Below are 27,788 nucleotides of genomic sequence, written 5' to 3'. Positions count from 1 at the left end.
AGCAGAGGCCTGCAGGGACAGAGCCCTGCAGGAGCCACCACTGCTGGCCCTGCTGGCCCTGCTGGCCCTGCTGGCCCTGCTGGCCTGGTGTAGGGACCCAGCCAGGCCATCCCAATGTCTCTGGCACGCTCCAGCTGTGCGCTTGTCTGCCTCTCCCAGGTGTGGACTGGGGACCGTGGTGACAGGGGACGTCTCCAAGGCTGGAGGGATGCTGACCAGGACTGGAACCATGGACAGAGTGGTGTCCCTGTGCTGCAGCCCGACACCAGCAGTGGGACAGCTCTGGTGGCAGTGGCACCACTCTGAGACTCTGCTGTCTGCCGTGGGTGTTCCCCCTGCCACCTCCTGCGCCCCAAATTCCCAGCGGGACCCAGCAGCAGGAACAGAGAGGATCCATCTCCCCCGGCCCAGCCTCCAGGGAAGGAGCTGTCAGCTCTAAGCTGGTCACGCAGCTCCCTCTATAGTCACTGGAGAGAGACGGGGACCCGTGCCACTGTCCCTGTCACCGGGGGCTCTGCTCGGCTCTCCCAAAGCCGGGTTTGGGTTCTGCTTCACTCAGTGTCTGTGGCTGGGTGGGGAAAACCCTTTATGTGCACCCATGAAATCCAGGACGGGAGGCTGAGCCCGTGGGGACAGACCTCACCTCCCTCTGCTCCAGCCCAAAGTGCCTCCAAAATGCAAAGGTCGTGACCCTTGCTGGGTGCAGGCCAGGACGGGCAGGGAGGCTGGGAGTGCTTTTTGGGGCTTGCACAAGCATGAAATCCTGCAGCACAGCTGGAAAGCTCCCCAGGCTGCAGCAGCACCAGGCACACGGACAATCCCATTTCCTCCCAAAACACTGAGCCCTGATGAATGTGACCTCTCCAGGTGCCAAATCCTGCCCCTGCACGAGGGGTTTGTGCTGGCAGCCTCAGCACAAGTGCATTCAGAGCACGTCTCGTTTGTCATCTTTTCATCAAAAAGTGTGCAAAGCCTCTCCCTGAAGTGCAGAGCTGTTTTACAGCCAGCCTATAAAACCCTGCAGACTCTCTACTCCAATGGAATTACACCAGTGCCAATAATCTGGCAAATATCAGGAGGGAGTTTAATCAAAAGAACCAACAGCAGGGCCCTGATTTACAGCAGCCCATGACAGAGCGGGGTGGACGAGGGTTTGCAGGACCCAGATGTGGAATTTCACTTGCAACATCATTTGGAGCAGAGGGAAAGCAGAAGGAACTGGAAGCAGGGCTTCAGCGTGCTGGGAGCTCTTGGTGATTTCTCAAAAACCAGGGAGAAAAGAGGAACAATTCGTCCTTGTCCGAGTCTGAAAAAATGAACGTGAGAATTTCTTATACCCCGAGTTTTGTTGCTTCTCAGCACAGCCCCCACACCAGGGGTGTGCCCAGGACGGGGGTGTGATGTGTCTGCCAGGACAAAGGGCATCCTGCTCCCCTGCCCGCCGGGAAGAGCCCACCCACCCCCCTGGAGGAGGAGCAGTGGGACCATCGGGCTCCTCCGGCCCAGGATCCATGGCTGGGACAGGGATCAGCTGCAGTCTGACCTCGGAATGTCAGGGGAGCCCTGGCTGCTATCCAGGGACTGCCTGGCCACCCACCCGGAGCAGGAACCTCCTCCATGCCCAGCTCCATGCCCAGCTGCAGCCTGGCAGGCTCTGGCACACACCCAGCATTGCCACTCCATGCAATATCCCTGCTCCATCTGTCATCAATTCCTTTGCCTGTGGTTTGCAGCCTCCTTGCCACGGCCTGCCTGGCGTGGCTCTGTCCCAGGGCATCTCTGGCCACTGACAACTTGCAGGCTTTTATCATTTTTGCAAGGAAAACCACTGGAAGCAAACACAGAGCAAAGCACCTGGCACGGCTGGATCACTGTTAGCCATCAGGGAAAACCATCCTTAAACCCCAGCTCCTTCTGCCTTCACCTGCACTGCTGATCTCAACTTCAGATCATTAGGAAAGTCCTTTGTGTATCAATTATTAAAGGTTTGGCTGTTGGAAACACAAGCAGCCCTGAGCTGGGCAGGGGGTGTTGCCCAGCTCTGCTTTCTGCTCACCTTCTGCTGCCTGAGCCTGCAACACGTGCAAAAGTTTGTGGAATTCTCCTTTTCTCCAAGTTAAAAAGAAGGAGACATTGTGCAAGCATTTCTGCAATGTCATATTTTTGCATAATTACCCAAACCAACCATTTCCAACAATGCAACTCCAGCCTCTTTAATTTGCTGATGTTGGATGTGCTGTGAGTGGAGGCACCTCGTGCATGGGATGGAGTGGGAGACGTGGAATGCAAGGCACAGGAGAGGCAGCTTAGCTGGATGTGTCTCTTAGGCTGAATAAATGGAGTTGAATTAATGAAAAAATGTCTCTGGCAGCTCTTCCAGGGAGCCTTGGCTGTGAGATCACCCGAGACCTTGCTGGGGTGGGTGAGAAGCACGAGCCCCTCAGCAGCTCCCAAGGCACCAGGGCTCTCTGAGATGCTTTGATTTAAATGTATTATGTGTGGGACATGATCAGAGTGATGTGATGGATTAAAGAATCAGGTTTTATAGAGGAAAATATAGAGAAGGTATGGTTCTGCTGGGTGCAGGCCGTGATGAGGGAGGTGGCAGGAGCTGGGGATGGTTAATTCCTTAATTTTAACCACATTCAGTGGAGATGAGGCTCTGGGAGCGTTGGTTTGGTGAGATGGTAAATGAATGTTGTTATCAATGGGGAGGTGGCAGGAGCTGTTAAATGGGAGGGTTGGGTTTAAACCTGCCCGTTTGCAGCAATGATGAGTCAGGAGAGAAAACCAGAGGGACACAAACCCCGCTGCTGTGTGACAAACAGAGCTCGGGAAAAGGAGTTTTCAAAGGGGAACTTCATGTCACTGCTGTTGTAGGGATGGTGGATTTGCCCCCACAAAAACCCCCTCAGGGCTGGGAAATGGCTCTCATGGGCACTGTGTGCCCAGCACAGTGACCACAAACCTTTGTTCGGTGGCTCTGATGGGCACGGGTTTGTCACCAACCCGGCTGGGGGAGAGCTGAGATTTGGCCATCGCCAGCTCCGAGTGAGGGAGAGGCTCCAGAAGGCAGAGCAGGAGAACAGAGCAATTGCAAAGAGGATTTAAAAGAGAGAATGATCCTGCAAGCCAGATCCTTCAGCCTGGAAACCTCCCAGAGGCCAGTGGTATCTTCTCAGTGCTCACTTGGGGAAACTGAGGCATGGAATGTTGCAGAGGTCTCCCACCTGCAGGTGCCACCTGGCCAGGTTTTTGGGCAGGACTCGGTGCTGTCAGTGACACTGAAGGGCCAGGGGACAGCAAGGAGGGACAGACAGGAGAGGGGAACAGCTGCCAGAGGTGAGCTGGGAAAAGCAGGAATGAGCACCTGGGAAATATCAAAAAATATCTAATTGGAATTGTTTTTTACAAGGTTCAAAAAGGGGGAGTAGGACTGTCTGAAAAAGGGATTTCTTTTCTGCTATGGCAAAAAAAAAAAAAAAATCTGTTTTCAGTAAGGAAAAAAAAAACAAACAAAAATTGAAAATGCTGGAGACCCAAATCTTCCCAGCCAAAAATACTGATCTGAGGCCAAAAAGCTTTCCATTTCTTGTTGAAACGAATCTTTAGAGAGAAAAGAGCTGAGCATTTCTGTGGGAAACCCCAGCATTTTCTAACCTGGCTTTTGAATGTTTGCTTGACTCTCTTCACTGCACCTCAGGTTCAGGATTTCCATCTCTTCCAGCAGCAGCTGGGAATGGTTCATTTGCAGGATTTGCTCTTCTTGCTGCTCCCGCCCCAGCTGAATCCCAGCTCGCCTCCACGGCCACACGAGGAAACCTCAAAATACTCCGAGCTCAAAATAAACTCGTTTCCCCTTTTTCTGTTCTCTCCTCGTCCGGAGGAGTGACAAGTTCTGTGCGTGGGCTCAGCTCTGCCTGAAGGGTGGGAGCTGGAGACGGGGCTTGGGGGAGGCTGATTTCGATTCTACATCTCACCCATGCCTGGGATCTTGTGCCCCTCTGCCCTTGCAGAGTGATGACCAGGTAGCAGCAGATGAAGCACCATTTCTAAGTGATAAACCCTGAAATAATTCGAAGTCCTCCTCAGCAGTGAGGGCTTCTATTTCCACGGCCTGGTCCTCAGCAGGAGGCTGGGGAGAGCAGGGAGAGGTGACGGGATGTGGGTGGCCTTGTCCTCACCAGGAGGCTGCAGAGGTGGCGGCAGGGAGCGTGGGGGCATGAGAAGCCATTCCAAATGGCAAAAAAAAGCAACTTCAGACGGGTTTGGGAGAGGGAGGAGCGGGAAGAGCTTGGCGAGAGGGAGAGCAGTGGGAGCAGAGCTGCAGGGAAGGGCTGGGGAAGGAGGAGCCGGGCACTGCCACCCCCCCGTGCGTGACCCCGTACCTTTGCAGGCCTTGCGGTGGGAGATGGGCTTGCTGAGGTCGCGGTAGAAGCCCTCCTTGCAGTAGTGGCAGTGCCTGCCCGCCGTGTTGTGCCGGCAGTTGAGGCACACGCCGCCGCTCTTGCGCCCCGACAGCTTGAACAGCTCCATGTTGAAGCGGCAGCGCCGCGCGTGCAGGTTGCAGTTGCAGGCTGAGAGAGGCAAAGAGGGGACATTGTCACCATGTGTGCCCAAACAGGGAGGTGCCAACCCCGGGGAGCTGCGGCCAACCCCTGTGTGCATGCCCTGTCAGCCGGGGGGGGGGTCATGGATGGGAGGCCCTGGTGGCACCTCTGGCTGTGGGAAGGCAGCACATCCTGAGCTGTGCTGGGAGGGGAGCCCATTTGTGTGTGATTCTGAGATTCTGAGATTCTGAGATTCTGTGGTTCTGTGATTCTGTGGTTCTGTGGCTCTGAGATTCTGTGATTCTGTGATTCTGTGATTCTGTGATTCTGTGGTTCTGAGATTCTGTGATTCTGTGATTCTGTGGTTCTGTGGTTCTGTGGTTCTGTGATTCTGTGATTCTGTGATTCTGTGGTTCTGTGGTTCTGTGATTCTGAGATTCTGTGATTCTGTGATTCTGAGACTCTGTGATTCTGAGATTCTGAGATTCTGAGATTCTGTGATTCTGAGATTCTGAGAATTCTGAGATTCTGTGATTCTGTGATTCTGTGATTCTATGATTCTGAGATTCTGTGGTTCTGTGGTTCTGAGATTCTGTGATTCTGTGGTTCTGTGATTCTGTGATTCTGTGATTCTGAGATTCTGTGATTCTGTGATTCTGAGATTCTGTGATTCTGTGATTCTGAGATTCTGTGATTCTGTGATTCTGAGATTCTGTGATTCTGATTCTAAGATTCTGAGATTCTGTGATTCTGAGATTCTGTAATTCTGTGGTTCTGAGATTCTGTGATTTTGTGGTTCTGAGATTTTGTGATTCTGATTCTGTGAATCTGTGATTCTGAGATTCTGTGATTCTGTGATTCTGAGATTCTGTGATTCTGAGATTCTGTGGTTCTGTGATTCTGTGATTCTATGATTCTGAGATTCTGTGGTTCTCTGATTCTGAGATTCTGTGATTCTGAGATTCTGAGGTTCTGTGATTCTGTGATTCTGTGATTCTGTGATTCTGTGATTCTGTGATTCTATGATTCTGAGATTCTGTGGTTCTCTGATTCTGAGATTCTGTGATTCTGAGATTCTGAGGTTCTGTGATTCTGTGATTCTGTGATTTTTTGGTTCTGTGATTCTGTGATTCTGTATAGGCCATTGCTCTCCAGCTCTTTGGAGGGCAAGTGGAGGTTGCCAAGACCAGATTTCACCGTCCTGCCTTGTGCTCACCATGGCTTTGCCTCTCCCTGCTCGCAGTGGGGGTTACAGGGGCTGTGAGGACAGGGCCCGTCCGTGGTCGGAGGACAGAGCACACAGAGCCCTGTGGCACCTTCAGCTCTGTCACAGGCACTTTCCCCGTGGAAGCACCGCTCATTTCCCTTCCCAGCCACTCTCACTTTGTGTTGTTACTGCTCAGTGCAAAGGTCCCCAAGCTGCTGAGGGGCCCCCACTTCCCGGCACCTCAGGAACCCCCTCAGTCCGTGTGGGAAGGGCTTTCCATCATCGCCTGCCCGACCTTCCCCGTTTCCCACTCTCACCAGTTCTGACACACACATGTTTGAGCTCTGAACACCGTTCCAAGACCTTCCTAGCTGGTTTCTCCCTCAGCTTTCCACACCACAGGCTCTGTCGCTCACCTGCAGCCCTGACCATGCTGATAATCCTCATTTCTGCCCCTGCATCCCCCATCCCGCCTGGGACAGGCCCGGTGTGACACCCGGTCAGCCAAATTCCAGAACGTGCCTCCCTGCTTTGATTGCTGTGACTGAGCTGTCCAATTCCTCCACCATATGCAGCCTAAAGTCAACACCGGGCCTATTTTAACAGGAGGCCTTCGCAAAGGACAACTTCGGGACTTCAAAAGCTCGACCCCTCGCCCGCCTCTCCCCAGAGCTGTCACGGGGCCATCAGGACGCAGTTGCTGGGGCTCTGTGCTTTGCTGAGGATTTTATAGCTTGTTTTCTTTTCCCGTGGCTTTTATTTGCTCTTCACCCCTGAACAATGCAGCCGTGCCATGCCAGCCCACAGCTGGGCCCCTCGCCTCGGCACGGAGGTGTCACAGCTCCGGCCTTGTCACCTTCCCTCAGAGCTGAGACGTCTTAATCCCTCATTCCTTCCTGTTTACCTTATGGTGCTCTCCCAGCACAAAGCCACGCCGTATTTGCTTAATTATCAAATTTCAGCCCAGGAGTGACTCTGGGGAACAATCCCCAGCTGACACAGGCCGTGACAGCACCGGGGAGAGCAGAACCCCCCGTGCCCGTGCCCCCCGCGGGACGGAGCCGCTGTCTCCGTGCTCTGCCGCCGGAATTCCTCCGGCTGCCACGGACAGGCCAGACCTCACGTCCCCAGCAAGGCTGGCAGAGCAGGACGTGCTGATGGCGACAGGAGCGGCCCGGGAGCGCTTTGCCAGGCGTGAGGGACAGAGATTCCCTGCCACGGCTCTGAGCCGCGCTTTGGCCCTCCTGGGATGAGCCCAGCAGCCCGCAGGAGCTTTTGTCATGTCCCCAGCAGGACACGGCCATGAGGGAGCCCCGAGACTCCGCTCCTGCCTCCAGAGGCAGTGGCTGTTTGGGGTCTGGCCCAGCCCCACATGTGCTGAAGCTGCAGTTTTCACAGCTAAAAGCGGCACGGGAGCACGCAGCAGGCACTCGTGTGTCCCCCCGTCGTGCCTCTCCCCCTTCCATGGAAAGCTCAGGAAGAGCAGCCTGCTGTGCCCTGCTGGAGCAGCCGCTCAGCTCTGCGTTCTCCTCATCCCACACGTGCTGAGCAGCCCCAGCCCACAGCACAGCCCCACCACAAAAAGGCTTTTCGAGGGGACCCCTGCCCTGCAGAAGGCACTAGCAAAGCTTTTGGGAAGCAGGTGGTGGTTTTAAATTCCCAGCCCTTGTTTTACAGAGGTGGCCAAGCGGGGTTACACCCTTTTCCTGGAGGTGCAGGACTCAGGGCTGGTTCCTACCCTCAGGGCAGAGCCTTCCCAAGGGCACAGGGCTGGGACACAGGGAATGATCCCCTGGCCACACCTAACCCCCAAGGCAGCACCTGCAGCCATGGCACAGCCTCTGGACACGGCTCAAACAGAGGAAAAGAGATTTAAGTCCCTCAGTCTGAGGGCTCTTGTGGGTTGTGACCATGTGGGCACATCTCCATCGCTCAAAGCCTTGAGGCCCACGAGCAGCTCTGCCTTTGGTGCCACAAACCACAGGATTTGGACCCTGTTGATCAACATGAAAGGACATTTCTCCAGGGAATGGCATGGCCTCACAGAAGCCTTAGTTCTCCCTCAAATCTGTCAGAAATGCATGTTTTCCCAGGAGAATGAACGCTCACCTCCTCCTAAAACTTGTATTTTAGGAGAGCTGGACTTGGCACTGGAGTATTTTGCAAGATTGCATTGGCAAATCCCTTTTTAAAATTCAAAGCTGAGCCCACACGAAAAGTGAGTGAAAATCTTCGTATTTCTTTGGGTTGCTTGATAAGCAGAAATGTTTTTGCAAAGCCAGGGAAACAGAACTCTGGGGATTTTCTCGAGTTCTTTGCTAACATTTCCACTGCTGCCACCAGAGCAGAGCTGCACAGGAATGTGGAGGAATAAGTGGGGTGTGCAGAGCTCCTCCCAGCTCTGCTCCCAGGATCAATTTTCCATTGGTGTTCCAGGGACAGGAAAATCCTGAAGAAGGGAAGAAGCTGAGCCTCACAAGAAGCTGCAAGGAGCTCCCCAAAACAGCCAACGCTGTCCCCATCCAGAGTCAAGGAGCTAAACACTGTGGATGCCTTGGGGATAAACCCTCCAGGGAGGCAGTGAGTGAGCTGGGGGAAGGTGTGGTCTGGTCCAGCCCCACGCCATGACCAGCACAGCCTCCCTCGAGCTCCCCACAGGCATCCAGGGAGCCACAGCCACCCCTCACTGTGACCTCTCCGCTTCTTTTGGCTCCATCAGCTCAGCCTGGTTCTGTCTGCTCCTTCCACTCCCAGGGCACGGAGGAAACAGCTGGAAACAGCTGGGCACTGATTCCCTCCCAAGCCCATGCACCTGGCTGCTTTTCCAGCATCCACCCCTCCTGATCCCCCTGTTTCTGCAGCAGGTTTAGGGAGAATGGCTCTAATTGCAATTGCTGTGTCCTGCGTCCACCCTGAGGGCCTGGGCTGGAGTGGCCAGTGCTGTGCACCCCTGGCCACCAGCCAGGGCAAGCTGGCAGCTGTGCCTGCAGCCTGGTGTGGTTGCAGAATGCCCAGTGGGAGAGGCTTGGGCTGGCTGAAGGAAAATACCCAGCCCAATTCTCCTGACAATGGCACACAGGGATGGAAGGACAGAAGGAAAATACCCAGCCCAATTCTCCTGACAATGGCACACAGGGATGCAGGGATTGAAGGAAAATACCCATCCCAATTCTCCTGACAGTGGCACACAGGGATGGAAGGACAGAAGGAAAATACCCAGCCCAGTTCTCCTGACAGTGGCACACAGGGATGCAGGGACTGAAGGAAAATACCCATCCCAATTCTCCTGACAGTGGCACACAGAGATGGAAGGACAGAAGGAAAATACCCATCCCAGTTCTCCTGACAATGGCACACAGGGATGCAGGGATTGAAGGAAAATACCCATCCCAATTCTCCTGACAATGGCACACAGGGGTGGAAGGACTGAAGGAAAATACCCATCCCAGTTCTCCTGACAGTGGCACACAGGGATGGAAGGACAGAAGGAAAATACCCATCCCAATTCTCCTGACAATGGCACACAGGGATGGAAGGACAGAAGGAAAATACCCATCCCAGTTCTCCTGACAGTGGCACACAGGGATGGAAGGACAGAAGGAAAATACCCATCCCAGTTCTCCTGACAATGGCACACAGGGATGCAGGAATTGGAGCAATGCAAGAAATGTCCCAGCCAGGCATCACAGAGCCCTTGTGGGGACAAGGCTGGGACATGCCACGGCAGGATCACTCTGGAGGTGCAGAGTGTGGGCACTGCCTGGGCACACTGCCGGCCCCAGCAGCAAGTCGGGGTGGTTTTGGAGCCCGGCTCCAGATCCGTGCATGTCCCCAGGGCGTGTGGCTCCCCGGCCACGTTTTCCCTGGACAGAGGCGCTCAGGAAGCGGCTCCCGCCCTCCCTCTGCTCTGCCCGAGGTTAATCCCCTGCTGTGCTGAAGCCTTTTGCCTTGTTCCTAACATGACTTGGCCTGGCTTTAATTTTCTGCCACTGCTTCTTGGTTTGAATTTCCCTGAATTCAAGTGGCTCTTTAGCAACCCGTTTTTTCTTTCTATGAATGCCTGTGAGGGCTGTAATAAAAATCACCTCCCAGGACTGGCATCATGTCCGTTCCTCAAGCTTTGCTTTGCACCTGGTGGAGAAGACACCCCTGCAGACCCAGCTATGAGCAAAACCTGGCCAGGTGCTGAGGGCTCTGCGAGGAAAGGTTTTGGCTCCAGCCGCTCCACAGAGCCCAGTCCTGCTCTCTCCCACTCTCCTCTTTCTCTTACTCTGCCAAGGACCTCACAAGGCTTTTGTTCCCTGACTTTATTGTGCACAGATGTGCAGAGCTTCCTCAGAGCATCTCTACCTGAGCTGCCAGGCCCGGCTCTGGATAACCAGATTTCATTTAAGCACAGATGTTCCAAAACCTGGAAAAGGCTGAAGAGGGAAAGAGGAAAGCTGCGGTTTGGAGCCAGGCGGAGAAAACAGCGTGGAATCTTCTCCCTGTTAAAACCAGGGACTTGGTCAAATGAATCCCTCAAGGAGGTCAAGGTGGGCAGGATTTTCCATGTGGAAGAAGGAAAGGAGGGACATGAATGGAGGCTGTGCAGGCTGGGAGCTGTGGTTGTGGTCTTTGTGCTGCCACCACGTCCCCAGCGCCCTGCGTCTCCCAGGACGAATTCCTCTCCGTGGTTTTCATTCAGCAATGACAATGCTGCCCTTTCAAAAGACCCCACCCTCCCAAAGCTTATATTTTGGCAATTTTTAAAATGCAAATTGCTTTTTAAACAAACGAAAACCCCAAAACATTTTGTTTTAATTTTTGCAAACAATAATTCGGGGGAGGGGGGAAGGAAAAGGGGAGGATGGAAGAATCCAGAGACTGAAAGTAATCTCTAAATTTGACTTGAATTTATGAACAGTCTCAGTCTCCTTAAAATTATCCTTTTCCCAAACAAGTTTTCTTTTCCCAGAAAATTGCTAGCTCAGCCTGAGCCATTATTTCTCTTCTGCAGGAGAAATCCTGACATGCAGGGTCCTGGTGCCTGAGAGGGACCCCCTACCCGTGCCCATCCTGGGGGGGCTTTGCTTCCAGAGAATCCCTGGAGATATCTTCAGGGATGTTATTTGTGAGGGCCATAACGGTCAGGGGAACACCCACAGGGACAACAGAGGTGAAGCAGCCAGAGCCAGCGGAGACCTGCGTGGACTGGGAGGTAGAGAGAAGTCACCCATGGAGACAGCAGGAGGGTGTCCCTACAGTGTCCCTTCAAGCCACTGCCGGCTGGTTTGGGGTTTGCAGCAGCTGGGCACGAATGTGGAAGTGCTGGATGAGCTCTCACAGGTCACTGGGCACAGCACAGGCTGCCAGGGCTGTGCCCGCAGTCATCCCACGTGTGGCCCTGCAGGGATCTGGGTTGGGTGACCCCAGGCTGGGAGAGGGTTTCTGTCCATGCCTGGTGTGACCTCACAGGGATCTCTCCTGGGGGTTTGGAGGGGGTTGCAGAGGGTTTCTGTCCATGCCTGGTGTGACCTCACAGGGATCTCTCCTGGGGGTTTGGAGGGGGTTGCAGAGGGTTTCTGTCCATGCCTGGTGTGACCTCACAGGGATCTCTCCTGGGGGTTTGGAGGGGGTTGCAGAGGGTTTCTGTCCATGCCTGGTGTGACCTCACAGGGATCTCTCCTGGGGGTTTGGAGGGGGTTGCAGAGGGTTTCTGTCCATGCCTGGTGTGACCTCACAGGGATCTCTCCTGGGGGTTTGGAGGGGGTTGCAGAGGGTTTCTGTCCATGCCTGGTGTGACCTCACAGGGATCTCTCCTGGGGGTTTGGAGGGGGTTGCAGAGGGTTTCTGTCCATGCAGCAGAGTGGCCAAGCAAGGATGAACACCTTGGCAAAGTCCTGCAGAGTAGAGTCGCCACGTGTGGCCCCGGGAGCTTGGGGCCGTAGGGACTGAGGGGTCAGATCCAGCTCTGCTCACAGGACAGGCGTCCCCATGCCCTCCCGTGTGGCCCAGTGCCAGCCACCACAGCCCCAGCTGGCCACCACCAAACAAAAACAACGTTTGCTCAGGAAAATCCATCGGCGGGAGCGTGGCGTGTGAGTAAGAGGAGGCTGGAGGTTGGTTGGGTTGGCTCAGAGAAGGGGAAATCCATGGGGGTGTTGTGGCTGCGAGAGGCAGACACGGGGGCTGTGCCAGGCCCAGCTTTTCCTGCCAGTCAGAGCTCAGGGACGGAGGGAAGTGTGTGGACACACCACAAAAAATGCAGCTGCGGCCGGCGTGGCCCCGGGGCAGAGGCACAGAGCCTGCAGCAACGGCCAGTGGGGATGGGGGGAGGGAAGGAAAGGCAGAGCCCAGCCTTGCTGGGACCCCCCTGTTGGGGTGAGGGCTTTTGGGGAGCCCCTCACACCCTGGTCACTCCTCATGAGGCCAAGTGCCTCTGACCCCGCTCCACCTGAGAGCAGGGAATGGCCAAACTGCCCGTGTAGGACACTAAGGGAGCAGGATCCTGGGGAGGAGCACTCTGAGGACATCTCCCCCTGGGCACAAAAAGGGCTTGGGGATCAGAAGGCTTTTCCATGCCTGAAAATCCTCAGGAATGGCAGTTGTGTGGAAAAGCCCTGGAGGAGATATCATCGGAGTGACTCAGGACCTCCCTGGGGAGGCTGCACAGCCCAAGTGCCCTTCACTTCCCACTTTGCCAGTTCCCAAATCCCCACATGCCTTAGGGACAGAGCGGCCCTGGGCATGTCCTGCTGTCAGCGTTGCTTCTGCAAAGTGTAACAGCTCTCTGCGACACTGAAGTTGGTAACAGAGCATTGACACCCGCCTGGGATTTCCAGGGATAAGACCCTCATTCTCTTTTCCATAAAAAAAAAGCCAGACTCGGTGTTTGGGTTGAAGTGTTTGAGGTTGTGTGTCTGAGTCAGGCTGAGCGTTTCTAGAAAAGTCCCTGCTAAAATGATTCAGCTGGAAATGAGAAACAAGGCGAGTGAAAAATCCTGCGCTGTGCCAACCCTAACAAATTCGGGGATTTATTTCCTTAAAGAAAATCTATTGCCCTTATGTTCGAAGCCAAGGCTTAAAAAGAAAAACACTGCTCTCTGCTAGGGATGTGTCTGTTGCTGTCTCTAAGATGAGCTGCTCAAGCTGGGCTGCATTTCTCAGTCACTGAAAAAGGGGGAACATTTGGTCCAAGCTGATGGAGTTCAGCAGCTGAATTCCCTGAAAATCTGATTTCCACTGCCCAAACCAAGCCCAAAACCACGCCTGTGGAGACGGGGCAGGGGATTGCTGTGCTGCTGGTGGATTCTCAGGTGCTGAGTGTGGCAGTGGCACCCTGATCCCTCCTGCTGAGGTTCCCTCCATCCACCAGGACTTCCCGGTGGAGCCCTGGGCCTTGTCAGGCCCATCAGCAGCAAGGGAGAGCTCCAGCAGAGGCTGGGGAGCAGGGAAGGAGAAGCAAGTGCTGAACAGCAGAGCCTGGCAGAGCGAAGCCGTGAATGTTTTGGGATTGCCCTCACCCCAGCGACAATAGGGGCAAGCCAGGCGTGTCCGTGGTGAACCAGCTGTGCATCAACACCCGGAGCCAGATGAAACAGAGCCCATCCAAAGTGGGCAGCAGATGGACAGCTTGGCACGGCCTCATCCCAAAATGTGCTGTCTGGTTTTGAGAGCAGGTCCAGGGAGAAAGTCCAGAGCTGTTCACAGATCAAGCCCCAAAGAGGAAAGGACAAGTCCTGTCAGAGCAGCTGCTGAGGGTTAATTGTCAACATTCACAATTATCAACTTTCTGCAGCGTGGTGAGACCAAAACTCTTCCCAGCAGCACCAGATCCCTTTGGAGAGCACCCAGCAGCTGCTGCCCACCAGGCACTCCATCCTCCAGCCCCACAAGCCACGGGAGCTGATCCCAACAGCCACGGACACCACTGGGACCTTGACCTGCTGGGCTGGGGTCTGACCTAGGTTTGGATTCGTTTCATGGAGGATTTCCATAACTGTTTCCACATGTCTTGGTTCCAGCCTGGACTGGAGCACCAGAACCTCCCGAGCTATTTCCTGGCTCTACCCGTGGAGTTTCTGGCCCCACAGGAAGCATCAGAGGGGCAAGAGCAAGACTTATTCCTGGGAGGATTTACAGCTCCCAGATATCCGGGTTTTGAGCCAGATTTGAACAATCTCTGGGCAGGGAAGCTCTCCCCACTGCCAGGCAGCACACGTGGCAAGCAGCTGCTGGCAGCCCTCGAGGTCCAGCTGAGCTGCGTGTTCCTTGCTGGGGTCCTCGGGGACATGTCCAGTGACCTGCAGTGGCTCCTTCAAAGCTGAGGGTCCATCAGCAGGCCGTGGGGGTGGAGGAGGAACCTACGGGCCGTCGTGCTGCATTGAAATGTCGGGATTTGTGGCAGCCTCTCACCCAAGGCGTTTTCTCCCAAGACAAAAGCGCTCTTACTCAATACAGGATGGGAGCACAAAGCCGGCCTTGCCGTGGTGCAGCACACAGGGCCGGACCCCGAGCGCCTGGAAATGGGCTGCGAATTGCCCTCGCTTCCTCCGGAGTGCTGCGACGGGACAGCGCTGCCCTGAGACTGCAGCGGAGCCTTCTCCCGGCCGGAGCGCCTCTGGGAGCACCGCTGGGAGCTGTCTCAGGATGAGCCCTCAGCCTCAGCAGGAGCCAGCCTCACTGGGAGCCAGCCTCGCCAGGAGCCAGCCTCACCGGGAGCCAGCCTCACCGGGAGCCAGCCTCACCGGGAGCCAGCCTCACCGGGAGCCAGCCTCAGGAGCCGGCTCTGAGCGCTGGGATGGAGCTCCAGGGGACCTCACCTGCGGGCTGCTCTGTGGCATGGGCAGAGCGTGTCCCCTGTCCCCTGCCTGTCCTGCACTGAGTGCCAGCACCTCCGAGGCCTGGTCCTGCTGTGGCAGTGTCCCCTGCCTGTCCTGCACAGACAGCCAGCACCTCCCAAGGCAGGTCCTGCTGTGACAGTGTCCCCTGCCTGTCCTGCACTGAGTGCCAGCACCTCCCAAGGCAGGTCCTGCTGTGGCAGTGTCCCCTGTCTGTCCTGCACGGACAGCCAGCACCTCCCAAGGCAGGTCCTGCTGTGACAGTGTCCCCTGCCTGTCCTGCACTGAGTGCCAGCACCTCCCAAGGCAGGTCCTGCTGTGGCAGTGTCCCCTGTCTGTCCTGCACGGACAGCCAGCACCTCCCAGGCCAGGTCCTGACAGTGAAGGGACAGCACCCACAAGCACAGGACCAACGAGGCTGGAAAAGACCTTGGAGATCATGGACACCACCTTGTCACTAAACCACGGCACTGAGTGCCACATCCAGGCTTTTTTAACCTCCAGGGAGGGTGACTCCAGCACTTCCATGTGCAGCCCATTCCAAAGCCCAACCACTCTTTCTGTAGCAAAGTTTTTCTAATGTCTCGCCTAAACTTCCTCTGGTGCAGCTTAAAACGTCCAGCAAAAGCTTTGACCAGGATTTGATTTCGATTTGACCAGGAGATTTTCTCTGCAAACCAGGTGTTGTGCAGAAAATTTGCAGATAAACCTCTGATTGGAAAGAGCTTAATAATTTTTTTTTTTTTTTTTTCTTAAGAAGGGAAAAGTCAAGAAGTGAACTCTTTATTTCACTCTGGGAGATGATACCAGCCTGTCATCAGCTTGCTTTGTTTAATTTCACCATCCAAGCCCAGTCTCCTGAGATTGTCAATCCTTTGAAATGAATTGTTTGCATCCCGTAATTCATCCAGATGCCATTCAAAGGCAGGAGCTGATGGGAGAGCTCACCCTGCAGTCCCCGGGTTATCAGGGATAGCACAGAGCCCCCAGCCCCTGCTCTGCCCCCCAGCCCAGCTCCAAGGTGCTCCTGAAGCGTCAGTGTTTATTTGGAGTGGAGGGGAATCCACTTGGGAACAATTTACCCACTTAGACTCTGCCCTTGTGGTTTCCCTCTTATCTGGGACGGATCTCAGCAGCAGCTTCCCTCAGCTGCTCCGGGGCTCTGGTGCTTTCCAAGACCTTTCTCCTCTCTCTAGCCCACACCTTGGTGTTTCTTGTCCAGCCTGACGACCTCCGGGCAGCTCTGAACTGCTGCAGGCTGAGGGAATGCTTTTCAAACCGCCCAAATCCTCATCCCAGTCCCCAAGTGCTTGGTCTGGTCAGCACGTTTGTGTTTCTGTAAAACCAGAACCCTGCATCTCAAAAGGAGGGCAGTGCTGGGGCTGAGCACCCCAGAGCTCCAGGTGATCCTCCAGGACATTTTCCTCTAAGCTCTCCTACATTTCTGCCCCAGGAGGGATCAGCCACTTCAGTGTTAAAGCCGCAGCACAAAGAGATACTGAAAGAATCTGCTCATCCAGAGCAAAGGTTACCCAAAATGCACAAGGCTGATAACGCAACCAGCCCGGCAAACAGTCAAAGGCTTTTCAAATCTGGATTAAAACTGTTCAGCCCAGAAGGACCAGGGATACAAACAGCCTCAGCTCTGCTTGCACTGGTGCCCCAGGGAGCCGGGAAACTTGGCCGTGCTTCCCCACAGGCAGGGGTGAAAGCGAAGCCAGGCGGTTTTAAACCAGCTCAGGCTGTGCTTCCCCCAGAGCACACCCAGCTCCAAGTGGTGCTGCTCCCGTGCCCGGTCCCTGCTAATTCAGCCTCCTGTGAGGTCGGGCTGTGCCGGGCTCCTCTTCATGAACAGCATTCAGGAACGTGATGTGTTGTTTTAACCCCAGATCATTTCCCAATCTCCTCTGGAGCAGGGCCAGGGGAATTGTTAAACCGGCCCCAGCCAGCCCCACTTCCGAAGGGACCCTGTGGCTGCTGCCAGAACCCAGCACGGAGCTGGGCACAACCCAGGGCTCATCATCCCTCCCCAAAGCCAGCAGCATCCCCACCACGGTGCCACTGCACCACAACCTCCTCTCTGAAGGCCAGATTTCCCTCTGGAAATCTGCATCACTCTCCTTTTGTGCTCTCCCGGCCCTGTTTGGTGCTGCCTTCCCTCCTCTCTGCAGGATCCCATGGCCTCCTCCTCCCAGGCAGTGCCAGCGGCTGCAGCTGCGGATTCACAGCCCCAGATCCCATATCCTGGGGCAGCAAGGAGTAGGGGATCCCTGGCCAGAGGGTAACACCCTCCTTGGGGAGAGACAGCTTCCCCCCTGGAGCTGGGGGAGCACCTCATCCTGCAGGCAGATCCCAGAAATCCCAGGATGGGCAGAAGCCCCGGGCAGCAGGACCCTCCAAGGGGATGATCCCCTCGGTTTGTCACGCATTTCTGGGAGCTGCTCCTGCCCGTGCCTCTCCCCGGGAGATGGAGCTCCAGGGTGGCTTTGGGAGCGCTGCCGTTGCCGTGAGTGACAAACCTCAGCCTGGCCACTCGAGGTGCCAGACGGTAAGCCAGGCTTGACAGATGAGGGCTCTCGGGAAGGGTTTTGGTTTCTCTCCGAGCCCAGCCGGCTCAGGGGAGCCGTTGGCAGCTCAGTGCCTTTGTTCCACCCGGGGCTGGGGCAGAGAGCTCGGCCCTGGGCTGCCCCGGGAGCCCCACGGCCTGGGCCCAGCCACTGCTGCTCAGCTGCTCCGTCCTGGGAGAGGAGATGCTCCAAGGATGCAGGAAAGGTCCTGTCATGGCTCGGCCTAACTCCGCTGTGCCTCAGTTTCCCTTTCTGGAAGTAGGGAGAGGGACCCTGGGAGGGTTTTGCTGTGGCAAAGGCAGAGAGCTCGGGGAGACAGGAGCCAGAACTGCCTGTGGATCTGCAGAATGATGTTGGATGACATAAAAACCCAGCTCCAGCTGGGAAAGCTCAGCAGAGATGGATTTTAGTTCTGCTTCCAAGCCTTCCTAAACCTGAGCTAATCCTGCAACCCAGTCATGGTGGTGGACGGGGTGAGCACCCAGCTCCCATCCTGCAGCCACCTGGAGCCCTTTCCGGGCTGGCTTCGGGAAAGCCCCACAGGTGTGAAGAGCGGTGTTTGCTCAGGGATATTCGCACCTTCGGGGCTGTGGACAAAGCTCTGCTGCGTGCCCTGGGTAAACAGAGCTATCTTATCTCCGGGACACTATCGGGGCATCTGAGAGGGAAGGCAAACTCCGGCTGATGAGCCTGACATCCCCGTTGTTATCGCGGCGAGGACATGGTGGTATTTCGGGGAGGTGTGGGACGAGCTGTCTGCCCTGCTGCCCCCACACCACGGCTCTCTGCTCCCGCCCGGGCTGGGCGCTCCTGGGACTCCCGACAAGGCACTGGTGTATTTTGTTTTCCTGGAGATTGGGGCTTTATCAAAAGCTGACAGGCTTATCCTGCCTTATCAGGGCAGCTGTGCTACTGTTAATGGTTTTCTGTAAGGGGCTCTGGGCAGAAATGTGGATTGTGATTGAGCTGGGCTCGGGTAGCTCAGGGAGGCCCCGGCTGGGCTCAGCATCCCCTGCGGGGTCTCCCTGGAATGCAGCACCACGATCCCGTGCAGGGACAGGGCCGTTCTGCACCGCCCGTGTTTAACATCCAGACCCCAACTCCAGAACTTCTGAGGCCGTGTCCTCCCCCGGGGGGAGCAGCTGCCAGCCCGGGGGTCCCACGCCCGTGGGGAACAGGGCGCTTCCCCTCCTGGCTTTCCCTGGCACTGCCCTGGGATACCTTATTTCTCTGAGCAGCCGCGGCCTGTGCTGGCTGGAAGCTCCCCGGGGCGGCTCTGGAATGCTGGATGTGATGGGCTGTGCAGCTCTGATGAGCAGCTCTGTGCTCCTCACATGCACCAGCTCCAGGAGCTCGTGGTCCGTGTGTGCTCATCCTCCCTGCTCCTCCACCCCGAGGCTGGGGGACAGCAGAGGCGTGAGGCTCCTACAGAAAGAATTCTGAGCTGGAAACGCAAATCTCTTTGGGGCCACGGGACTGTTGTAGGGCAGGGACTTTGAGCCAAGTCTCGTCTGCCTGAAGCCAGTGTTTGGATGGAGAAATGCCTGCTGGTGCAGGCCAAGGGGAGTGGGTGGGTATGGACACCCTGGGAAGGACACAGCTCCTGCCTCCAGCCCCGAGGTGGTGTGGGGCACTGACCCAGCAGCACTAAGGATGAAACAGGCAGACACCTACTCAATCCTGACCCTACAGGGGCTCCAAATCTGACCCTAGAGCCTCCCTCGGGCAAGGCCGGCACACCTGGAAGTGCAGCAGCTCCTGCCTGCCCAGCCAAGGGCCTGCAGCTGCCTGCTCGCTTTTCGGGGTCGCTCGGGGCAAACTTTGATGGCTTCAAGTCAAAACACACAGCCCCAGGAAGGCTGTTGCTGTTTGTCTCTGAGGGATTTCATCCAGATCAAAGCTGGTCAAACACAGGGATTTCCCAGCTTTTCTGCTGGGATCAGCCTCCCTCACCTGCCGTGGCCCTGGGACACTGCCTTGGCCAGCCTGGCCCTCGCTGCTTTTTCCCCCAGGCAGGGAGGCCAGGGAAGACCAGGAGAGCTCCAAGAGGAGGGGTAATCCCTGGATGGGACAGCATTCCTGGAAACCAGGTGAGTCTTTGGAGAGGAGTTTGACAGGAACACCCAGAGACATAAATCTGCACGTGCTGCAGGGCAGCAAAGGCTGTTTCGGCTGTGGCAAGCCTTTACTTTTCATTTTGGCCAAACTTGAGGAATGGGAATGCCTGGGAGTGGAGGATTCTGTGCCCCCTTTCTGAACAGCCCATCACCTTTCTGAGCCCCTCGTTCTCCACGGGGCTGTGGCCGTGCAGCCACTGCCACCAACCCAAATCACAGCTGGAACCCAGGGTCACTGCCAACACCCACCTGGAGCAGGAAACCAGACAGCCCAGCCCCAAGCAAAGGTGCTGACAACCCCTGAGGGCAGGGGAGGAGGAAGGGGTGTGATGGAGCCCTGGGTGTCCCAGCAGCCACCTTCTCCCTTGCCCTGGGGGCCACCGGGGCCACCACGCGCTCCTGTGCCTGCCAGGCAGATTTTATCGGGACCCTTTAATTAGCTGATCACGGGTAATTAGCTCCAGGGCACAGGCTGCAGACCTGGCTGGTTTCAAAGGGCGCCTGCAGAGGTGCAGACATTCCCGGGAATCGGGGTGGGAGCACGCTGAGGAGGATGCTCAGAGATGTTCTTGTGCCACTCAGACCCTGGGCTGTGCCACTTTGTCCCTAGAACTGCCCGCCCCACCACCCCGAGGGGAGGCTCCGTTCTGTCCTGGGGCCAGTGGTGGTCCCTGGCCACCCCGCAGGAAGGACCAGGCTGGTGCTTGCAGGGCCATGGCACAGCCTGGGCACGGGCAGGACCTGAGCTACGTGCCCACAAATCCTGGCACCAGTCGTGAACAGATTCCCATCCCAAAATATGCTGGAGCTACGCCCAAAGCTTAAACCTGAGCTGCCAGGGACACTGCAGGGACTGACTCATGTCCGGGGCCTCCTCCCTCCTGCCATCCCATGGGAATGGGCTCTGGATGTGTGACAGGGACAGCTGGGCCGGGCCTGCCCTGTGCCAGCGCCCACGAGCTGCTAACCATGCTGAAAGGGTGACCTGGCTCTCCTGGGACAGTTCCATGAGATGGGGCTGCTCCTCAGGTGAGGTCACACCTCAGGTGACATCAGGACAGGGCTGGACAAGCTGCCTGCCCTCGGCCATGAGGAGATTCAGCATGTGGGGCGGGGTGAGAGCCTAACCCCTTCATGCCAGAGGATTTTCTCCTCTCTGTACGTGATCCCCACTCTCCTGCAGTCCAGCTGCTGCTCCAGACTCACATGGAGTCTGTCTCAGTGGGAGACTGCTCCGGGCTTCAGCTGCAGTTCCTGAATTTTGCCCAAAAGTTACAGAGAGGAGATTGCATTTCTCTGAAGGAAACTGCATTTCCTCCAGTTCCAGCAACAGGCTGGGAGCAGTCCTGGGTTTTCATCTGGCTTTTGAGTCTTGGATGTTGCTCTGAGCCAAACCTCTGATCCTGCTGTGGTTCATTTTCAGGCGCGTGTGCCCCAGAAACTTTTTTTTTTCTAAATTAATTTTTCATACAGAATTCTTTCGTTTGATGGATGCAGTGAGAAACTATTTCCCAAACAGGAAAGAGGACCTCCCTCCCCCTCCTCTGTACCGTGGATGTTTTTAATAACAACATCAATTGTCTGCAAACAACTTATTCCTTTCTGACCTCAAAACAACTCCTGGTTAGTGCATTCCAGCATGGCCACAGACCGAGGCTCGGTGACTTCACAGGGCCTTCAGGAGCTTTTCCATCACAATGCCCGCTCAGGGAGGGGCCTGATCTGGCACATGGGACCTTGGCTTTGCCGGGATGAGGATGCTGAGCAGCTCGGAAGCACACCCGAGCACTGGTGCTGCTGTGCCAGTGCTTTCCCTGCTGTTCCTCATTTCAGCTGCCCCCTCCTCCCCCAGCTCTCCAGGCAGGAGGACGTCCCTGCTTGTCCTTTGTCCTGAAGGGCCACAAGTGCTTCTGCTGAGGGCTCCTCGTGCCTGAGCCAGCTGTGCACGGCAGGAGCAGCAGGAGACACCTCCCAGGACCTGCTGATCCCTGTGCAGATCAGGGAGGGGTTTTGAGGGGGCTCAAAGGGAAGGGGAGTCCCCCACCCTGCTGCAAACCCACCATGGCAGAGGTTTAATGGGATAGAGCAGGCACAGAGCAGCATTTAAACCCACGTCTGACCTGGCAAGTGGGATCATCTTCCAATTCCATCCCCAGCTCCCACCGGGATCACCGTGCAGTGGTGACGTGGCCAGCACAGGTGATTCCCTCGCAGCCACCTCCCGTGGTGCCACACCAGGTGCTGCCCTTGGCCAGGGCAGGAGATGTGCTGAGTGCCCGGAGCAGCCTCAGGAGTGCTCCTGGCTCAGAGGCTCCTCTCTGGACACGGCACATTCACAGCTCTTACACAATTGTCACATTTGTGGTGCTGCACAGCTGGACAGCAGGGACCACAGCTGGACAGCAGGGACCACAGCTGGACAGCAGGGATCACCACAGGAGCCAGACCCACGGGCCCCAGGACTGCAGGATCCCAACCTGCCTGGGGACACTTCCAGCCAAATAAATTATTGATTATGAAAGCAGCTTGGGAGCAGCTGGAGCTGCTCACGAAGTCGGGGTGGTGGAGCCGTGGAGAACCGCTCCTTTTCCTGTTAGCTCATTGGAAATACCCGTCTGGGCAATTCTGAAATGCAATATTTTGGTTTTCCGGTGTGAAAGGGCGCTGCAAAGCCAAGGTCACCTCAAGGCAGCCAGAGGAGGGATATCAAACCACAGAGAATCCAACCCCAGGGAGCTGTGCTGGGGGCGATCACATCAAACATTTCCATGGTCTGAAACGCTGCAGGGAAGGGGGAAGGGAAGTGTGCAGGACAGCAGATGCTTTGGCAGGGAAAAGGAAGCAGGCTTGAGCTCGAGCCCACCTCCAGACAGAAAAGCTTTTGCAGTTCCCAGCTTGGCCAGAGCTGCCGGCACTCGCCCACTCCTGGCTCCCTCTGGGGCCACCGAGCTGTGTCCTGGGATGGGAGACCCCTCTGGACTGGAGGTGACCACCCCACGCCCCCCTTCCCACCCAGAGCTGCCTGAAGCACAGCCCTGCCGGGCCTTTGCTGGCCCCAAAACAAGCCTGCAGCTCTGGGAGAGACCCAGACTGTGAACTCCAAAACGCCTGGCTGCAGCAGGGGCTGATGTGCAAAGCCTCTCCCACAGAAGCTTTCCTGGCTGGTTTTGCAGCCCAGCTGCTCTGCAGAACAGCAGCAGCTCCCTGGGGAGGCCCGGCTGTGCCCCCAGAGGTGGTGGGTGCCTCTGTCCCTCATGGGCCAAGCTTTGGAGCTGAGTGGGACAAGCATCCCCACCCCTCCCAGAGCAGCTCTGCCACAGCAGCTCCTCTGCAGCCCATCCCAGGAGCTGCTCCCGCAGATGCCCAGAGCACTGTGGGTGCTGCTTGCAGCGGGAACTTTGCCAGGGGGGCTGGAGTACCCCCAGTGCCCCATGGCACACCAGAAGTCCAGCCCATGCCCCTGGTGCCCTCCTGGGTGAGGGAGGGAATTTCCTCAGCAGCAGCATGGCCTTGGGCAGGTCCTTTCCCCTCTCTCTGGGCAGCATGGAGAGCATCCTGGCTGAGGAACAAGACTTTGGTCTCATTTTTTGCTGTAAAATCCTGCTGGCTCATCTATCACCAGTTCCAGCCCTGGACCCGTTTGCTGTGAGGCTGTGGCCAGCATTGCAGGGACAGAAGTGCCCAGGGACTGTGAAACCCCAGGGACTGGGGAACCCCAGGGACTGGGGAACCTCAGGGACTGGGGAACCTCAAGGACCATTTAGCCCCAGGAACTGGGGAACCCCAAGGACCATGGAACCCCAACCTGTGCAGTGCTGGCTGAGGAGGGGAGCAGGGGCTTCACCCTGCTTCACCCCAAACACGGCATTTTCTCTGGGAGCCCTTGGAAGGGGTGGAGGAGCGAGCAGCAGCACCCCGGGGGTGTGTGCTGTTGTGTGCCCGCCCTCCTGGCTCAGAGCTGCAGGGACTTCGCACATGGCTTGGTTGCTTCTAGTGAGGCTTCATCAGCAATAAACTCTTGGAAACAACTTTTGGAGTTGCTGACACTCGGCTCAGAGTTTTCATAATCCCAAAAGCCTGTTCTTTCAGGCGGAACAGCCCCAAACAAACACCACACAAACTGAAGCCCAGGGGCTCTGCCTGGCCGCAAGAACTGCTGCTTTCAGAATGGCTGGAGGTGAAGAGGATGGGCCAAGGCCATGGCATGCTCGGCTGGTCTCAGAGAGAGGGGACTTCAGGTTCCCACCCTGTGGTGGCACCTTGGGATGCTCTCCGCGGGTTCCAGCAGGGCAGGGAATGGGGAACTGGCTGCGTTCTCCATCCCAGGGCGCTCGGGATGACTCCATTTCCCCTGGGGGCACATCGGCACGGAGAAGAGACACAGCCCACAAGAGCTGGCCGCCCGCCCTGGTGTCATTTATCCCTTCATCCATAAGAGTACCCGCCGCAGGAAAGGGGCACGGAGGGGTTTTCCCCTGACCACAGAGGTCTTCAACCCAGCCCCATCCACCTCCAACGGTATCCTTGTGCTCTGTCCCTTTAGAAATGTGGGGTGCAGCTCCCTTAGGAGGGCTCTTAGGCTCGGTTTCAAGCCTGCAGCCCGCTCTGAGCTGGCCCTTGCCCTTTCCAGCGGCCCGGGCAGCGCTGCCGTCCCCGTGAGCCCGGCACATCCCCGTGCTCCGGCCGATTGCTCGGCTCGGCTCGGCTCTGCCCGGATCAGTTTTAACCTTGCCCAGCTTGGGCTGCGGCAGAACTGAGGCTGCTCGGTGGGAAGCCGACTCCAGGCAGCGCTGCCTTGTATTCGCCTCTCCAGGTGGTAACGGGCTGAAAAGCGCCTGTAATCCCCCTGAATGAATCCCCGAGCAGGGAAACAAATCAGGCTCCATTGTGCTGTGTTCATCCCTCTTAACACGGGCTGCTTCAGCCACCCAAAATAAAGCAGGCGAGGATGCCCAGCTCCCTGTGCCAGCCCCCCTAAGGAAGGGTAGGAAAGGCTCACCAGGCCCTGCCGCGGTTTGTTGGCAGAGCTGCTGCTGCTCTTGCCACCCTTTTTTTACTGCACCGAGGAAAAAATTCTCCTGGCCCCTCCCCTGCCACAACTGGTGCCTTTCACCGCATTTTTGGCAAAGTTCAATCTGATTTTGTCTGCAGCCTTCGTGAGGCTCCCCATTTGACCAGAAAAGCTCCTTTTAGGGCATCATGGCTATAAATGGGAGACACGGGTTCAGCTGAAGGACATCAGCCCGTGGCCGTGGGCTCAACTGCCCCCCGAGACATCTCTGCAATCCCAAGGTCAATGATGAACCTTTTGAAAGAGTTCACTCAGCAGGGACTGCAAACCCTTCCCTACGCCAAGCACCACATTTACGTCTCGTTTCTTCAGGTCAGCTTCGGGGTCTCTGTTGGAGCTCAGGGCCGGCAGGGGCTGTGCCTGACCCCAGCCCAATTCCCGGCTCCAGGCAGGCCATGGGCTGCCCTGTGCTGCCCTTTGCACCTCTCCCTGCCCACGGAGGAGCCACAGCTTTGCCTCCCTGACCTGGAGCTGCTCAGGCCAAGATGAACAAGAGCTCAGCGAGGAAGCAGCCGTGAGCTGGGCTCTGCTTGAGTGAAAACAACTGCCCTCTGCCAGTCCAAACACAGCTCCCCTTGCCTTACTTATATAACATGGGAACCTTCTTGCCACAAATTCCCTTTATTGCTGGCCCAACAAAGCACTACAAGCCTTTATGTTTCTTGGCCACCAAGGAGCCTCGGAGCAAAGGTGGAGTCAGAGCCGGGTGCACCTCGCTGGTGCCTGGCCAGGCTTAGGTGAGACCCTGCGTGAGGGAAGGGCTGGATGTTTGCTGAGGGCAGGGGGAGCTGCCAGGCTGAGGGAGTTCCTGCTGATGGATCTCTGCCTTGTGTCACCGCAGAGCTGGATGTGAGCACAGAAATATCAGCACTGCTCAGGCACCTTGGCACCTCTGAGCGGGGTCTGCCTTCCATCCAGCACACCTTGGGTGGCCCCAGGCATGTCCCTGACCCAGCCTGGGAACACCCCTGCTCCTCCTGCCTCCAGCTGCACAGGGCTTTCCAACAGCATGGGGCAGGACAGGATTTCTACTTCGGGCTCTCACCACTCTGAAACTGGTGCTGCATCCCAGCACCCTCACCAGAAGGCAGGTCTGGCTTGTCAGGAAAGAGGTGGAGAAGGATCTGGTAAAGGTGGAGTTTCCACGGCTGAGCCCAAGCAGTGCTGGGGACAGGGAATGGCAGCTCCAGGGAGATCCACCTTGGTGCTGTCCTTTGGGAGCCATCAGCTCTTGTTTGGGAAGGTGTCTCCTTAGCCCAGGGCTGTCCAAGAACATCAGAGCCTTGGCAGGGCCAGGCTGCAGCCTGAGGTTAACAAAACAGCCTGGTGCAGACAGACTCTCAGAGGAATCCCCAGCCAGCACTGCTCTGCTCCACGGATCCGTGTGAGCACCCTGCCTCACTTTCCCTGCCCTCCCGGAGCCTGGGAGCAGCTGGTGCCCCTGGGACAGCCCACGGGGTGCCCAGGAGAACAAACCCTGCCCGTCCTGCTGGGCGCAGCCCTTGCCTGGCTCCTCAGGCATTCCTCCACCGCAAAGGAGCGCGGAGCCAAGAGCAACCTCGGCACCGTCCAACGCGTCTCCTCCGTCCCGGGGGACAGCCCAGCTGGAAATGCCATCAGTCTGTGTCACCTCTGCCTGCCTGGAAGGGTTCACGGAGCGAGGAGCTGGCGTTTAACGAGCCCTTTCATGGTGCCTGAGCGGGGAGCAAAGAAATGCACCACCAGCACCACCCCTCCCCCAAGAGAAACAGATTTTCCAATAAAATTTATAGAGCGTGGAAAGGGCTTCTGGCGCTGGGGTTCAGAGGTGGCCGGCCCCGTGCGTGTGGAGGCACCATCCTCCTCCTCCTCCTCCTCCTCCTCCTCACGGGATGAAAACAAAACAAACAAGCAGAGAAATTCCAGGAGCAGGTAAGTGAAGGCACGTCCTCCGTCCTTGGCTGGAATGATCAGGGCGCTGCTGCTGCTGGTAGGTGCCCCTTGCATGGACAAATGGAGCCTCTGGGGCTGCTGGGCTCTACAGGACAGGCCCACATCCACCACCCTGTGCTCAGCTCCTCCAGGAGCCCCGGGGACGTCCCTCCCTGGACGCCAGGAACAGGCTCAGAGGCTTTCCTTGCCTTGCAGTGGAGCTGAGGAACCTCAGCCAGGGCCGTGGGTGTGCCGGGGATGCTCCTCATGGAGAGCCTGCACAAGGTGCACTCAGAGGATGAGCAAACTGCGGCCCTGGGGGAAGCCCACAGGCCTCAGCCTGTGCTTCAGTAGCCACGTGGGCTACCCTGGAGCCAGACACCCCAATTCCCTTCCAGAGCCACGGGGGAGAAGCTGCCACCTCTGGGGTGCTGCACCTCAGCCCTGGGCACGTTCTAAGGGGTGCAGTGAGCTGCTGGCAGCATCCCCTGCTCTGGGTGAGATTCTGTGTCCCCTTCCAGCCCTGGGCCACGGGCAGGGGCGTCTCCAGGTTGTCACTCACTCTGTGAGGGGACAGCCTGAGGGCAGAGCAGGACCCCGGGGGTCAGCATCCCCTGCAGGGTGTGGAAGGGGAGCGGGACCTCCGTGCCCAGCCAAGAGAACAAATTATCCTCCACAGCCCACCCTTGCCTCCAGTCGCGAGTAATCCTTGCAACCATGACAGCCACTTCTGCTGGCCCCAGAGAATTGTATAAATCAGAGCAGAACAAAAGTCCTTTGCTGGGAGCTGGGCATGTGCGCTGCCTTTCAAAGGGGAGGCACATTTCTCTATAGATCTGCATTCTCCGGGGACTGCGACTCTGACAGCAGAGAGATTAAGCAAAACAACCCACTCAACCTTCCCTTCTCCAGCATCTCCATGGGTGGAACAAACCCATCACAGGCAAACCGCAGGGCAGGGACATAATTCACACTTGTTACTTTGCTCCTTGCTTGTTTAATGGCCTATTTTTCCTCCTTTAAGTTTTCAAAGTTTTGAGGAATAATTACATCGAACACAGCCTCCTTTGGCGTTAGGGCTGGAAAACTTGGAAATAATGAGGCACGGCAAAGCAAATGTAGCAATTATGGAGTCCTGGGGGAACCTGCAGGGCTGCAGGGAGCTGGATCCAGATGATGAGTGCAGCCACTGCTGCATCCCTCGCTGGAGCGGGGCACACGCACGGCCCTCGCCCACACAGCCCAGAGAAAAGCTCTAAACCAGCCCCACCCTGCCAGGCACGGCTTCGAAGTCAAACATTCCTTTGTCACCTGGGGCTGCAGGTCCCCCCCGGAGCTGCTGGTGGCGTTTGTCACCGCCAGCCCCGGGACAGGTGACGGAGAGAGCCCCAGACGCCTCCTGTGCTCTCCCAGGCCAGGGGTGGCTCTGGGAGCTCTTCTAAGCAGCAAACTCATTCCTTCTGCACCTGCACGTGCACCAGGGGGGACCTGGCCCAGCCCCACTGACCGAGGGGCTGAAAATCAGAGCTGAGGGAGTTCAGGC

General features: G+C 56.9%; 1 protein-coding gene across 1 annotated transcript in view; it reads right to left on the bottom strand.

Moving 5' to 3' along the window:
- Positions 1–27,788, bottom strand: part of NTN1 (netrin 1) — an 82,100-nt gene that overhangs the window by 28,637 nt on the left and 25,675 nt on the right. Inside the window, exon 2 of the mRNA XM_053960500.1 lies at positions 4,389–4,577. Within this exon, the coding sequence (XP_053816475.1) occupies positions 4,389–4,577 (189 nt within the window). The remainder of the gene's footprint in view (positions 1–4,388; positions 4,578–27,788) is intronic.

Source organism: Vidua chalybeata, chromosome 19, assembly GCF_026979565.1.
Source record: "Vidua chalybeata isolate OUT-0048 chromosome 19, bVidCha1 merged haplotype, whole genome shotgun sequence".
NCBI lineage: Eukaryota > Metazoa > Chordata > Aves > Passeriformes > Viduidae > Vidua > Vidua chalybeata.
Note: the sequence above shows the minus strand (reverse complement) of the source record. Positions and strands in the feature narration are given on the sequence as shown.